At 39.4% G+C, this 15,573-nt stretch overlaps 2 protein-coding genes across 4 annotated transcripts; one reads left to right on the top strand and one right to left on the bottom strand.

The window, feature by feature from the left end:
• The first annotated feature begins 1,611 nt into the window (after positions 1-1,611).
• On the top strand, positions 1,612-12,922 carry LOC102790754 (serine/threonine-protein kinase MAK-like). 2 transcript variants are annotated; one of them, XM_087831946.1, is made up of 17 exons: positions 1,612-1,675; positions 3,415-3,478; positions 3,558-3,805; positions 5,000-5,054; positions 5,370-5,491; positions 6,129-6,211; positions 6,440-6,572; positions 7,113-7,284; positions 7,600-7,767; positions 9,185-9,535; positions 9,736-9,890; positions 9,968-10,089; positions 10,501-10,611; positions 11,009-11,083; positions 11,176-11,289; positions 12,429-12,521; positions 12,606-12,922. In XM_087831946.1, the coding sequence occupies exons 3-17, from the start codon at positions 3,642-3,644 to the stop codon at positions 12,755-12,757; spliced, it is 2,070 nt and encodes a 689-aa protein (XP_087688072.1). In that variant the 5' UTR covers positions 1,612-1,675; positions 3,415-3,478; positions 3,558-3,641; the 3' UTR covers positions 12,758-12,922. The 2 variants fall into 2 exon arrangements, with proteins under 2 accessions (XP_087688072.1, XP_087688071.1); XM_087831945.1 differs by lacking the exons at positions 1,612-1,675; positions 3,415-3,478 and having other exon boundaries at positions 3,519-3,805.
• Positions 9,163-15,520, bottom strand: tmem14cb (transmembrane protein 14Cb). Of its 2 annotated transcripts, XM_006792307.3 has the most exons (5): positions 15,246-15,520; positions 13,553-13,654; positions 13,384-13,471; positions 13,182-13,261; positions 9,163-12,788 (listed from the first exon to the last, which is right to left on the bottom strand). In XM_006792307.3, the coding sequence occupies exons 1-4, from the start codon at positions 15,325-15,327 to the stop codon at positions 13,201-13,203; spliced, it is 333 nt and encodes a 110-aa protein (XP_006792370.2). In that variant the 5' UTR covers positions 15,328-15,520; the 3' UTR covers positions 9,163-12,788; positions 13,182-13,200. The 2 variants fall into 2 exon arrangements, with proteins under 2 accessions (XP_006792370.2, XP_006792369.2); XM_006792306.3 differs by having other exon boundaries at positions 9,163-13,261.
• Between the last annotated feature and the right edge of the window lie 53 nt (positions 15,521-15,573).

Here is a 15,573-nt window from a genome sequence, read left to right as displayed (position 1 = left end):
ACTTTTACCTTCATCGTATGAAGGTAAAAATATTTCAGTGGCTTCATGAACAGCACTAGAGTCAGTGTGGGGCACTTGAATTAAGTGTCTGATAACTGGGGAGCTTTGTGACGTGAATAATCATAGTTAAGGATCAGAAAACATTCTGACTACACAAACAGGTGCAGAGAGCAAAGTGGACCACCAGATGGAGCACTTGTGAAACAGTAAGCAGTGATAGAAGTGCTTCTTCCCCTGGGAGGCTGTTTCTGCAACAGCATGATGTGCATTAGTAAAGAAGATCTGTAGCATAGTTTGAAACCCTCTACTCTGAGCCACAATCGAACCCCAAAAGACAAGCACCAGTATGCTTTTACATTATGAACCTTGCAGGTTCCATCCTGTTGTTTTGACTTAACAATGTCCTTTTACATTGTATAGATTCTGGGATAGTCTCAAGTGCATTTATTGTGTGGGAGGGATGGAAGGGTCAGCAAAGTGACATGGTGCGTGAGACGCATCACGCTTTTGAGTTTGCCCAGAGTTGACATATCTGAGTTTGGGCATCTGAAGAGTCTATTCTTGATGTTGTTGTGTGGTTTTATTTTGAGTCCTTACCTTGGTTTCATTATTTCGTGTACCAGTTTTTATTTTTTTCCCTCATGTGCTTTTGTATCTTGTTCATTGTGACTTTTCTTGTCACTGTGTTAAATTTTCTTGTTATTTATTGTTTTCCTGTGTTTGTCTTGATTATGTCCACCTCTTTCCCCTCCTGTTTCTACTTTGCCAATTAGCCTTCTGTGTATAAATAGTCCTGCCTTCCCTTTGTCATCTGTGTATTTTTCCTGTGTGTGCTCTTCTTTTTCTGGTTTTACTACATGTGAAATATTGATATTAAATATCATTAAATATTGAAATATTGATCATATGTAAATGTGAGGGGTCAGATTATGCAAGGATCTGGGTAATGGAAATATAAACTTGCGTGTGCCACGTGCTGGTAAAGGTGATGTCGTGTGAGTGAACTAAAAGTTATTAGGTTGTTTTGTCAAACTCAAAAAAACAAAATAAAACAAAAATATTTATTGCAAATCTCAATAAATAATCAAAAAATTTTCAGATTTAAATCTTGCCCACTGTTAACAGCATTGTCTTGTTCCTTTTGTTTTCTGTTTAAATATTGACATGACATCACAGCATTTGTGAAATAAAATGGATTTCTTTTAAATTTATCTCAGAGCTGGAAACTCCTTTAATTATTGCAATTAGACACAAGTATATAACAAAATAAGTATAAGTAGACTAGGCTGTTGCTCAGTAAAATAAAATTTAGATATCTTAATAAAAAGTAAATAGATAATAAATAAATACATACATACATACATAAATACATATATACAATAAAGTATCGTAGAAATTTAAATAAGATTGTGACGAAAAATGTGAAGAAAAATAAAACTGAATTAACAATTTTTTAAAAATTTTTATTACACATTAATTTAATTATATTGGATATACTTCTAATACAAGCCTAATCATAGATCTGCCCATATTATAGGATAAATTACAATACCTCATGTGTTTTTCTATCCGAGTTCTCTTGACTCTTATTTTGGAAGTCTTGTTGCCTAAGCGACAGCTAGCTGCTGAAAGCTAGCATCTCTGTGTTATCTCCAGCAGTGAAATGACTCCTGAGGTAGCTACACTTTAATCTTACTGATACTCAGGTTATGCAACGCAGAATAATTAATAAATAAAATGTCTAATTTTTATTTATTATGTGATATTTTTTTTTATGATAGAGTTGAAATTTGTAGCTAGACATGCTTTCTAGCTAGCTAGCTAACTCTGTTACAAACCTGTGCCAATAGTATCTGAAATATAATGGTAAGATTTTCAGACGATAATATTAATGGTTTAAGTGGTGTAAAGTTCGAAACACAGCTCACATTTTCTTCCGTATCGTTTGTTTTTTCCTGTATTTTTTTTTTTAAATGAATTTCGAGAATACACGTGAAAAACATATCAAACAGGCAGCTGTACAAAAATAGTTTTTAGAGGCATTGGAAAAGGTTGCTAAATTAAGGAGAATAATTACGCTATAAAGTTAACAGGTATTATTTTAAGGCACAAACTCTTGCCTTGTCTTTAATCCCAGCCTTTTACCACAAATACAGAGAAAATTCAAAGCTATTTTTCCACTGGAATTATGCTGTTATGTAACATTTAATTATAAATTCAACACTGTGACATTGGTGGAAAATACATGCTGTAATCAAAAAGTTCTGAGAACAGGTCCATAAAGATAAAACGCTTTACTTGATTAGCTGATTTAAAGTTCAAGGTTGCCTTCTCAGGCAGCCTAGACAACTCACTAAATAATAAAGTAATAAATAAAATTGTGATAACAGTAAAATGATTATAAAACAAAATACCGTAACCAAATATGAGCAATAAATAGCAAGCAATATAAGTTTATTTACAACTTATAAGGGGAGCAAAAGAAAAACAGTTCGGTCTGTATATTGTTCTAATTTTGGTTTTGTACCATTACCATAATGAATTTTAAATGAAACAACTCAGATGCAGTTGAAGTGCAGACTGTCAGCTTTAAGTCAGTGGGCTGAACTAAAGTACTGCATAAAAATGTGAGGAACTAAAGCATTTTTAACAAAATCCCTTCATTTCAGGGACTCAAAAGTAATTGGACTAACTGAATAACTGAAAATAAAATGTTTATTTCTAATACTTGGTTGAAAACCCTTTGCGTCGTGAAGTCATGGACATCACCAGATGTTGGGTTTCCTCCTTTTTAATGCTCTGCTGGGCCTGTACTGCAGCGGCTTTCAGCTGCTGTTTGTTTGTGGGCCTTTCTGTCTCAAGTTAAGTCTTCAACAAGTGAATATCTCTGAACATCTCAAAACACCTCATAATCCCCCTATAATTACTACAGGCCCTCATTTAATCACATCTTATGTCAGTTAAAAATACACACTGACCTTAATTTGTTAAATGATGACCAACATCCTGCTTCTACCCACTGTGAATGTAGGTTAATTGGGTTTCAAATGAAACCCGGGGCTCTGGAGTTGAAGGTGTGCTCCAAATGGTAGATGATTTGTTGTTGTTGGGCTACGATGCCTTCCAGTGTGTTTTTTAGCAACAAATCATGAATTCATCTTGCTGAAAAAGTTAAGGAAGCCTACCAAATTAAACATAATGAGCCTGTGTGCTAACAGTTTTTTGAAAAAGATTAAATTATACTGGTGTTTGATGTTGCTGTTTACTTGAAGATTCTACACCAAATGTGCCCCACTTTCACACTCCTCAGACTCGAAGCAGGCTTCCCCTGTTAGTCTGCTTTGTGTCAGACTTTCTTAATCCCATGAAAACTTTAATCCATTTCCTCTCGCCCTTCCTCTACCACCATGAAAGACTTAGCTGGAGGATAGGTGAGGCAGAGTGGAGTGGGCAGGGCTTTTCCAGTCTTCCTCTTAAGGTAAGCCTTACCCTACATCACCCGTCTGCGGAGAGGAAAGTAAAGGATGAATGGATGTTTCATGTCTGTGTTTCTGCAGTGAAAGCTTTGGGGCAGCCACACAGTAGCAGGACACATCAGCCTATCAGTTGTTGACCTGTGGACGATTGTTAATGGGCTCACAATGACCAGCGTCTGGGATTGTCAGGGTTCCTCGCTGAAGGAGAGCCAGGGCTCTGTGTGGATGATTAACCGCTACGCCACACTCAAGCAGCTCGGGGACGGCACGTATGGCAGCGTGCTCCTGGGCAAGAGCAATGAGACTGGTGAGCTGGTGGCCATAAAGAGGTGAGTGCGTGGAGCACCAGTAAACGTGTTAGGGATTCACTGTGTTGTTTAGTCTCAGCAGGTTAAGCTGATTAAAGCCCGAGTGGCTGCTACAAGTGTATAGAGTTGTGTGCAGTGGATAGTGTAATAAACGGGAATACAAGAATTAATACAAGCAGTAGTAGATGTCAGCATTAGCAGAAGCTGTTTTTCATCCTTGTGGTGTGTGAGTGGAAAGTCCTGTAAACTCTGCCAGAGGGAAACAGTTCAAAGAGGTGTTGAGCAGCGTAAGTTGGGTCTCCGTAAGTCTTCGAGATCCTGCTCAGACATCTAGACAAGTACATGTCCTCAGCTGCAGGCAGCTCCAGCTGTGCTCCAGTCATGTCCTCCACAGTCCCTGCAAAGCCCTCTGGTCCACAACAAAGTGGTTATGTTTTAAGTGAATAGACTGGTACTTATATAGCACTTTTCTGCTCCAACTGAGCACTCAAAGCACTTTGCAAACATTTCAATGGACGCATAAAGGATACTTAAACATTTAGACTGGAACTGCTGGTGAATTGAGCCACCGACTTTCCAATTGGTAGACCTCCTGTAGTTATTGTTCTTGTTCTCTGAAAGTGGAGGCATTGTTGTATTTTGCTGTGTGTATGCAGATCTGGAAAATCAAGGCACTGTTTCCACAGCCTTGCCTTTTATGGTCACAGATTTCAGGTCATCTCTTTTCTTCCTGAAATCTGTCCTAATCACCTTGGTCTTCTGGGTGTATTGCTGATGGAGCACCAAGATCTTTCAGTTAAAGTTTCCAAATGTCTGTGCCATCAGCGGGTTTTAAGGCAATACCTGTAAGGTTTTGGGTCATTGAGAGTGTTTTGCTGCTCTCGATGACACGGTGAAACAGAGATAGGAGGGGAGCACCAAGACAGATGTGGAGAACAGCACAATGCTGAGCTTAACATCGACTTGTTTACTGTAGCATAGAATTACCATTAAACTGGTATGGAGGGGTTTGAGGTTGAGATACAGGTGTTTTCTGAGAGCCAGGCACAGAGAAAACAGAGAAAATTATCCAGAATTTGTCTCAAAGTCTTAACAGATTTGGATTTATTTGGGCTTAGCATTAGTTGATCATGTGGATTGATCAATATTTCTCCATGCTCTCCTAGCAAGCAAAGCTGATTTCTCATAGAAATCTGATTTATTCCACTCCAACAGGATGAAGAGGAAGTTTTATTCCTGGGACGAATGCTTAAACCTAAGAGAAGTGAAGGTAAGAATCTAATTTAGGCGCTTAAACAAAATCAATTTACAAAATCAACAATACAGGTAGGTTAAATTAGCATTCATTTTATTTCTCTAAAAGAGTTAGATGTCACCTTAAAATTGTTCTCATGACCTTTTTAATTGTAGTATAACTTGGCATACATGAATGAGCTAGCTTTATATAAATGCTACCTGAGCCTATAAGCTAAATAACAACTTATTTAGCGGCTTGAACTACACTTGTAATAGTTTTGCAGTCTAATTCACACTGATCCTCTTTGGAAATCAGCTGAGGACTCTCCCACATGTGTTTCCCAAATAGTCACTGAAGAAGCTGAACCATGCCAATGTGGTGAAACTGAAGGAAGTCATCAGAGAAAATGACTACCTCTACTTTGTCTTTGAGTTTATGAAAGAAAACCTCTATCAGCTCATGAAAGAACGGTAAGAAAATCAGAATTGTGAATTTCTGTGAAAGCAAAATCGCAGCATGTGTGATGTGTTAGCCTCCTAGCTATTTCTGTGTGTTTTTAATCACCGCTGTGAATGTGAGAATTATTTGGGTTTTATTTGAGTCATCTTGTGTCGTCTCGGTTTTTACAGAAACAAGCCGTTCCCTGAGTCAGTCATCAAAAACGTGACATTTCAGATATTACAGGGACTGTCATTTATTCACAGACGTAGCAGGTGACTTCACAGAGGTATTTTAATAAAGGTAAAAAAAAACAACTCCCTAACAACTCATGCACAACTAAATAAATAAGAAATAAAATGCTGTGAGTAGTGGCTTGGAATACATAAGATAAGAATTATGGAAATGATATTAAACCTGATAAGTAGATGCATGCTGGACTGTTGGTAGGCCATCACAGGACTTTGTCCAAGCAAAAATGACTCGCTTCTTCTGTGCGGATGTGAGAAGAGGAGGTGTGACTTGTAACAAAGCTTAATTCAGCAGAAACAAACAAACAAAAGCTCAGTTTTTGCTATTTTTTTGGTGTTAATGTCATAAAAGCTTGCATGTTGTTCTTTCTTCTTTATCCCTTCTTTCTTTTGTCCTTTCCCACTTTGCTGCTGCCAGAGAAGATAAGATGTTTTCAGAAAATGAGATAAGGAACATTTTGTTCCAGGTATTATCTGGCTTAGCATTTGTGCATAAGCACGGTAAGAGACTTCTCCTGTCTTTTCTTTACATTATTATTATTTTCCCGCTGTATGGTTAAGGCATCGTTTTTTTGTGCGAGCTCTGTTTAAAATCTCTGACCTGCTTCATTAGGGGGTTACGTCACGTCGTGGCTGTTACAGTTGTAGAAGCTAATGTAGAAAGTAATGCAAATTTCTACACAGATGAATATCAGCAGGGGTTCATTTGAATGCTTCTTGGCTTTTTAGGGTATTTCCATCGTGATCTGAAGCCGGAGAACATACTGTGCATGGGCCCGGAGCTCGTGAAGATCGCAGATTTTGGCTTAGCAAGAGAAATCCGCTCGCAACCACCTTACACAGATTATGTGTCCACAAGATGGTGAGAGTTTCTTTTTTTTTTCTTGAATATACAAAAAAATGAAGTAACTCCAAATGGTCTGAAGTAATTCTTGAAGATAAAGCAACATGTAGTTGCAGTTGATGGACTGAACACAGGATCATAAGGGCTGAGATTACAGGCAACTGAGCCCCGTGGTCAGTTTGCATCAACTCACCATGAGTATGAATTTCATGCTAATTTGGAGGTTTTAGTTATTTTTTAAACTATTTTTTCCATGGCATGATGGTTGTACTGCATTGATCTCTAAAGAATTTTAAAAATGTGATGTTAGGGTCCCAGTTCAGCTCGCTGGTTGAGCCTCATGGTAGAGATGCAAGGGCCCATGTTCAAGTCTGAGTCATGGCCCTTTGCTGCCTGTCTCCCCCCACTCTCGCTCCCCTCTTCCTTATCTGCTCTTCATCTCTGATCTATCATATAAAAATAGAAATGGTCATAATCAAAGCTTCCTCTTTGAGGGGATCACATTTTATATTTTTTTAAAAAGCCCTCTTTATATATTCCCCTGGGCTGTTATTTCAGGTACCGGGCCCCTGAGGTTCTGCTCAGGTCCAACTCTTACAGCTCTCCCATCGACATCTGGGCAGTGGGCTGCATCATGGCAGAGCTGTACACCCTGACACCTTTGTTCCCAGGAAACAGCGAGGTGGACGAGATCTTAAAAATCTGTCAGGTGCTGGGAACGCTGAAGAAGGTGAGGAACCATCAAAATACATCTGTATTACTTTGTTACTATACAGCTGTTTTCACACATGCCCTACAGACCTGAATTTTTCTACACATCACTCGACGGAGGTGTATTTGAGAACACAAACATCTGATGTGGTTGTTTTTAAAAGAGTCAGTATTCAGCCTGGCTGCTCCCTAGTATAAAGTCTGGTAGATTATGGATTGTAGAGCTTCTCTCCTGCACTCACTGGAACCAAACACATTAGTGATAAATATTCATGACTATCCCAAAACTGACCAACTTTAATAGCATCTCTTTTGCAATGATACCCCCCGTCAGTTGGACTGGCCCGAGGGCTTCAACCTCGCAGCCTCAATGAACTTCCGCTTCCCGAAGTGCGCTCCCACCAGCCTCAGGTCCCTGATTCCAAACGCCAGTGATGACGCGATCACGCTGATGAAAGACATGCTGCAGTGGGACCCCGAGAAAAGACCGAGTGCTTCTCAGGTACATTTAAAGGGAACTTATTCTGCTAATTACCAGCTCTTTTTAAGTTCATCAGTTTCTCAGGTTAAATTATTTATTTTGTGTGTGTGTTGGATTTTGTCGGCTGTGGGATTGGAAGTAATGGAAACCTTAGAGTGGTTAGTATAGTTTTATCATCCACTGTGTCTTTGTATTTTTTAAGGCAAATCTGGCTGTCACCCCAAAAAACATTTTTAAATATATGGTAAAATAAGTGAAAGCATAATAAGCCCACTTCTGATCCTGATAAACTCCAACATAGATTGTCTGAAAAACAAACAAATAGACAGAAGAGAGGACGACTCATTAATGTTGAGCTGCAAAGTCACCCGAGTCGTCCAAATGCTTTTATCCCGAGCACCTTTGAGTACCTTGAGTGCTTCTAATTTTAGAAATATGATCCAAGTGGGAATCAATCAGCTTATCTTGAGAGTTAATGTAATACTTAACTTGACATTTGGATGTGCTGAGGGAGTGAACATCCACCAGCGTAACTCAATGCATGACGCCGAAATCTAAGCTAAAAATATGAAGAATTAATTAGGTGCTCTTTCAGAAAACAGTCTACGCCACAATATCCAAACCAGGCCTGAAACTTCAGCTTTTAGCTGGATGAATTTCACATTTCGGATAATTACTTTAGCACCTTGAAATGTTAAGAAGCTAATATTAGCTATAATAGTAAGATAAAACAGTTAATAACTATAGTGTTCTGAATCACAGGCTTTACAGTGCAATAAAAGCAGCACACAGTGAACCTGTATGTAGTATTGTGTGAAAATAAGTTTTTTTTGTTTTTGGAATTCATATATATTTAAAAGGCCGTCACATATGTGTATGTAGAGGTAGATGTGTATGTATAGATAGAGAAATAAGGTATACTTTATTTATCTCAAAGGCTAGGAGAATCCTGTTATATGGGTCAAAGAATGAAACACAACTTGTTACAAAACAGCTTGAGTAGAATAGAGTAGTGTGAAGTTGGACCCTTAGCACTTCTTTATTTTGACATTCGGTTTTACTGTGGTTTTACAATGGGACACAGACACTCCCGCTCCGTTGTCACGTCCGCTCTCCTCCCCTCCGACTGTCACTGTGAACATATAAAGAGTCACAATCACATTCACATCCCAGCACGCCTCTTCACGCCGCCCCGGGAGCTTGCTGCGTCACCCCTCCTCTGCAGCCTGCCAGAGACCACACCCACGCCACAAGTAGCTTGAGAAAAATAAATTGGGATGTAACAAAACAGAATATTTAATAACATAACAATTTACAAAAGAAAGCCGTTCAGTTAGTAAAAATCTTTATAAAATACAAAGTAAAAAAACACAACACAACCTAAAATTTTTAGTAGCAATTTCTGATGTTGTACTTTTTTCCATTGACTGTTTTCCAGGCTTTGAGGTATCCATACTTCTATGTAGGACAGACACTTGGTGCCCCACTAAAGCACTCAGAACAGCAGGCCCAGAAGAAGATTTCTGAGACAGCTGCAGATCTGAAGCCTCTGTCCCTCTGTAAGCCTCATCTGGACCCCTCCGAGCTTGTCACGACCCACGCTGAGCCTCAGACCTGCAGCCAGTCTCTCCATCAGCCTATCCAGCAGATTCCTCTTCCTCAGGAGGACATAGAGAAGAGCACACTTCAACCAGTGTGTCCCAGCACACTGACAGAGGGACAGCAGGAGCCTCTCAGTCTGGTGAAAAGAAGACCACCGGAGCACTGTCAGCCTGTAAACATCACTGAGGTGAAGGCTTTCAGCATTAAACAGTGAACCCAATCATGGCAGGATGATTAGTATAAGGCTTGGGTTTTTGAGGGAGCTAAACTTTTATCTTCTTTATTTACTCTTCCACACTGGATACAGCTTTATTTAAATATAAAGAATAACAAAAATAATAATTTAATACTCATTTCTCGTTTAACATTTGCCTCACGTTAAATCAGCGAGGAGCCGAGAATAGACATGCCCGGCCTGCACGACGGCAGTGGGGCCAAACATCTTTCAGGTCGGTGGACAGTTGGGACGACAGTGACGATAAAGACACCGGCGCTTCCATCTCCAAAAAACCCACCATCACTTCTCTGAGGAACAGCTGTCGGTGAGAGACCCTCATCATCAGGTGAAATGTCGTCATCAGAGTTTCAGGAAACGTTAAAAAATAACGTTATAATGCAGATTTTCAGAGTCAAAGAACAACAGAGGATCAAAACTGCCAAGCAACAGCAGACTGAGCCGAGATGACTCCAACACCATGTCAGCCAAGCAGCACTACCTCCACCAGTCCAGATATATGCCTGGTGAGAAAAACATAGTAATAATAATAGCAATAATAATTAACCATGTTTACACATAAACGCCACAATGAAAAGAACCAAAGGTAGGTGAACATAATCCAAAAACAAAAATCCCACCTGCCCTAAAAACTTTAAACAATAAAGTTAAAATATATATTCAATTCCGTTCAGTTTTATATATATATCACCAATTCATGACAACAGGAACTTTATATTGTACGACAAGGAGCCTACAATATTAGAAAGAAAACAACAAAACTTATAAAAGGACACAGGAAATATGTCACAAAATAAACCTTAGCTTGGCCTGATTGCAGCTTGCTATTACGTTAAGATGTCTGGTTTCTTAATGTGCAGACTGTACAAATGTACAAAAATTCACCCTGAGCTCGGTTTGTTTCATTGTTGTTTCAGGCATAAATCCAAAAAGCACCTCCTCAGTAAGAGGCCAAGTGTCCAGCAGAAAGCTGGGAGTGTCCTCGTGTTTATCCAGAGGACACGGCCTGGAGATCCCTCTCAGCAGAGGCAAGAAAACTTCATGGATGCATATTAGAAGTTTTATCATTACACCGTTGAAAGACACACATTTCCCTGCCTGCCCTTCTCTGTACTGTTGAATATACTCACCCACACAGCAGTTTAATCAAATGTTTAATGCTTTTAGGGGATGCTTTGATTTCAATCACAGGCCTAAATTTTCTAATCTGATTTGATCAAACTCAACCCAGCCCAACCTGGTGCTTCCAGGTCAATAAAGGTCAAGTGAAAGTTTATGTGACGCAAATTTCACTAACAAACTGTTTAATTTGTTAAGCAATGAGCTTAATTATACTGAATGTCCACCTAAGAATTCTTCAGCTTGCGTTAAGACTCTTTCTCCTCTGTTTACTCTTACTTTTGGTTTCCTCTCACGTGGTTTTAGATGTTGGTCTTCCTAAAATACCAGATAAGACGCCTCTAAAAGAAAAGACCTCAGAGGATCTTGATCTTTTGAAAGGTATCGCTTAAAAGTGTGTTAGGGCTTCAATTGTATTTTTTCTAATGCCTTAAAGAGGTTAACTGTAACTTGTGATGGGGTTTCTTCTTCAGATTCCTTTGTGAGCAGCTCCAACGCCAAGACGTTCATGACACCTTTACAAAAAACTGAAACAGGAGCAGCCCGACAGAGGGTTATACTGGCACCCATAGGAGGCGCCTCTGCTGGTGAGACCCTTTCATTACTCTTCTCTGTTTCTGCAGTTTTTATTAATTGAGCATCTACTGGCACGAATCACACAGTACTAAAAATGTCCCGATGGTTGAGAAGCTTTTCTAACTCCATGGCTTCTTTCTTCAGATCCTTCATGTTCTGAGGCACAAACACCTCTAAAAATGCCATTAATTCCCTCCTTAACCAAACTTTAGCTTAGTACCCCCTAGATTTAGAAACAGCCATGAGCAGAGTTGTTATATTTTTTTAGTTTTTAAATTTTAGTTTTCATTTAAAGTTAACATCAGTTCTTCTTGGTCAACAATCGGTTTTTACCCCTCAGCCAAAAAAGGCTGATGGGGTACTGTCATCAGCCTGCCAGGTGGGCGGGCAGGCAATGCTGACAACCAAGGATGTGAACTTTCATTTTCAGTTAGCGTCAGTTATTCTTGGTCAACACGTTTGTAGTCATTACACTTGTTTTGATTAATTCAACTGTAAGTTTAAGTGTTTTTACTCAACTGTGAAGGGGAATTTATTGCATCTGGCTCACAGGCATGTACAGTACTGTGCAAGTGTTGAGTCACCACTCAATTCTTTATACATTGCTACCAAGGAGCCAGACTTTCTTGTAATTTTTAAAGCGGTCTTGAGCAATACTTCTCCAGGCATTCTGAAGGTCTCTCATAGTTTTGCTTTGGTCACTGGCTGCTTGAACCAATGTTGCATCTACACATAACAGACAACTGAGCATTTTCAGGTGCTTTGTTACTAGCGGCCTGTTGCAAAAACACACTTCTTTAGTTGAGTCTACAAAAAATGATAACACAGTTCGACATGCATAAAATCTAATTTTTCACTAACCAGTTTTTGTTTTTGCTGTAATTGTTGTTGCCTTTACATCTGCACGTTCCATTAAATCGTTGCACTTAGTTCATATTTTCCTAGCCAAATATAAAGGAATGAAGGGTGGCTCAAGACTTTTGCACAATAATATGCAATACAGTCATGCCTGTTGTGTAAATTGTTTCTCAACCAGAGGTTATCTTCCTAAACGTGAAGAAATTTGGAATTTTATTATAAGGCACTGACGCATCAGTGGAAAAGGCGGCGTATCCGTCCTCTAAACTCAGCTTTTTTTCGAATCTTTCAGTCGATCTGTCGTCTGCTGCTGATCTGAGAGTGGAGCCGCAAACCAAACCATTGAAAAGCAAAACCTTAAACAAGCTGGCATCCTCAAATGAAGGTAAGACAAAAAGAGCAGCACACACTGAATAAAAAACGGTGTAAGCTATTTGACATTATCTTGTGTTTTTTGTGTTGATTTCAGAGTATGAAGGATGGAAAAGCAGGAAACTGAATTCTCAGGTCTTTGGATTCATCACCAGCACTCCAGCGAAGACCAGCCTCTCCAGGAGCTCAAACTTTCAGCCAGTGACCGGACGAGTAGACTGGACCGCCAAATACAGCAGCCGCCGGTAGCGCAGCAGTCTCTCGGCTTTCCAGCGGAATCCTGTGAAAGGTTCCCAGAGCAGGAAGTGTGTCTGCCGCTGCTATAAAATATCATTCAGTGTTGTATGAGTCAGTCGACACTTTTATCTTCGTTATGTTAAATAACAGGAAGTTTAATAAAGTGAGTGAATATTAGTATCATGGTATTTTTTTTGTATGGGCCGAAAAATTACATTTAAGCACAGCCAACAACTTTATTTAAAAATGTTTTTCATACAATAAAGACAAAATAATTAATAACACAGCTGTGTGATCTGAGGCAGGACAGGCTCCAGGAAGCCCTTTCTATATGATCCCATTTCACGTTACATTTTTAACAAAAGTATGACTGCAGTAAGAAAATAAATGGTGAGGAATGCTGTAAGTTTGATCTTTTATGTATTCACAGACTCACTGAAAACACTTTTTTTAGCTCAAGATTTGTGTGATTGTGTCTTTCCCATTCTGGCGAAGGTCTTCATCAATACCAGCAAACTGAAAACATAACAAATGTATATCACTGAATGTCTGAAAACAGCCTACATGATGCAGAATATTAAAATATATTATCAGTGAGCAGGGAAATGGGTACAGTTTGACAGAAACTGTGCTTTTACCTCAATAAAGTCATCAAACCAGCTGGCATGAACTTCCAGGAGCCGAGAAATCTCAGTCCCATCACCACACAGAGAGTTCCTGCAGTGCCTGCATTCAAGGAAGAGCAAAGATTTGCTAAGTTCGGGAAACTGAACTCGTTTAAGCTGTTTAACACCTGAACTCACTCACCTGCTGAAAGCCACACATTCCTGGGGTTTTTAGATGTCAGATAAGCGCCGACCGCAGCCAGCACGCCAAACAGGAGCCCTGCGATCAGAGAGGTGACACTGCCTGTGGAGGAGACGTTGTTAGCTGTCATCAAAACACCCCCCTTAATGTTGAACACTGACCTACATTTACCAGCATGCCTTGTAAAGGTAAAGCAGCTAAATGTGCACTCGGAGCTGCACTACAAATGCACAGCTAGCCATAATTCAGCAGCTGCGCTCTTCATGAAGGCTTTAATGGTGATTTTGTTTTTCCATCAAGGTTTTATTTTAATATCTACTTTAGAGACTGAATGCTTGTGTTACAATGAGTTTCTAGATTTTACCTGCAAAGCTTACATTTGAAAGACATTTATTTATCAGGGATTAACCACAAACACACTGAGCTTGTGTGAAAAAAGACACCTTGTGCTGATTTAGCCTCTAGTATATTTTCGTTTGTTGTCCCTTGGCAGGTACAAACAATAATAGAAAGCTAATTTTGGTTCTTCCCTTGTTCACAGTGACTAATTCCACATGTTTGATTTGGGAAATTTTGTTCCCTACCACACCCTTCCTGACAAACTTCAAAGGGGTTTGTCTCTCCTCACAGCACTGAACCTGGGATATGTTACTTGTTGGACAGACATGTAAACCACTACGCTATGGAGCCACTATAATAACAAATATGCTATTAAATAAGAATGCATATCCAAGATACAAGTAGGTTGATATAAAAACAAAAATGCATGCAAAGCCTAAAAATACTGGTGGCTGCCAGTTCTACCCCTCAGACTCCTAATAGATGCATCTATGTTATCAATTTGAAAACCCAGGTCGCCCACCCACCCCACAGGGTGACGACAACACCCAATCTTGAGGCGACAGAAACCCAACTCACACCTTGACCCATGTAACCTTAGTAACTCTACAAGGTAACAATTTAAAGGTTAAATACATGTGTTGATTGACCAAATTTAATATGATTTTTTATCATTTTTCACACTTGATTACTTCTGTAGCACTGGCGTCATAGTTCATTCCTATTTTATTTAGCCAATATGTGACACACTTGTGAAATTTAAGTTCTCTCACAAAATCAGTTTTCCAAGTACTGGAATATACACTCTGAGTGTTTGAATGCTGCCTGTGACCAAAAATATTAAGTTTCCTTCAGATATGATACTGTAGGCTGTGCTGATGTTTTTTTCAAGGAAATTCAAGCTCTCAGGATTTTATGTTGACCCTCAGCCACACCTTTGCCATTCTGTATTCCTGAGGACACAGGAGCAAATGGTTGGTTTAAAAAAATTAATTGACCTATCTTAAGTAGATTTAGGTATTTGAAAACTTCTCCATAGAAAAAGTTTGAAATGCCTTTAACTTCACCACAGAAATATTTGTTTGTGAGGAAACTAATAATAGTAAAGAGCTAAAAATCCGGTAGTTTTTCTCTTTAAAAAATGTGAGTAATCAGCCTGGAGATGGTCAGGCAGGAAGCGTTTAGTCAGCTGGACAAAAATATATGTGTGGATACATTGGCGGCATGCCTCTTGTGTAAAATGACGTTTGATGTACTTAAAGTGGCAGGGTAAAGGTGGTTATCTGTGTCTAAAGTCCGCTTTAACAGGGTTCATATCATGTAAATGTGTCTATTCTAAAAGGCTTTCGCCTACCTGCTTTCACATAACCCACGACCCCTCCTGCCGACACCAGAGCAGCATAGCTGAACCCAATCCAGTCGACAGCCATGAGCATAAAGCAGCAGCTTCTACTGCGACAAACCTACAGCGAGTTTAATTAACACGGTGACCACAGGTCGTTTTAACTGGTTACTTTAACTCCTAACTGTAAAGTGAAGCCAAACACAGCCGATTAAAAGACACAAAAAGTTTGAAACACAGTCGTTTCCACTGATTGTCACTTAGAAACTTCCCGAATGGAGAGTTAAAAGTCTTTCACTTCCGGTGGCTTTTGCATGCGCTTTCAAATTAAAAGAACGTC

The sequence above is a fragment of the Neolamprologus brichardi genome, chromosome 18 (assembly GCF_056152115.1).
Source record: "Neolamprologus brichardi isolate AB-2024 chromosome 18, ASM5615211v1, whole genome shotgun sequence".
Classification (NCBI taxonomy): domain Eukaryota; kingdom Metazoa; phylum Chordata; class Actinopteri; order Cichliformes; family Cichlidae; genus Neolamprologus; species Neolamprologus brichardi.
Note: the sequence above shows the minus strand (reverse complement) of the source record. Positions and strands in the feature narration are given on the sequence as shown.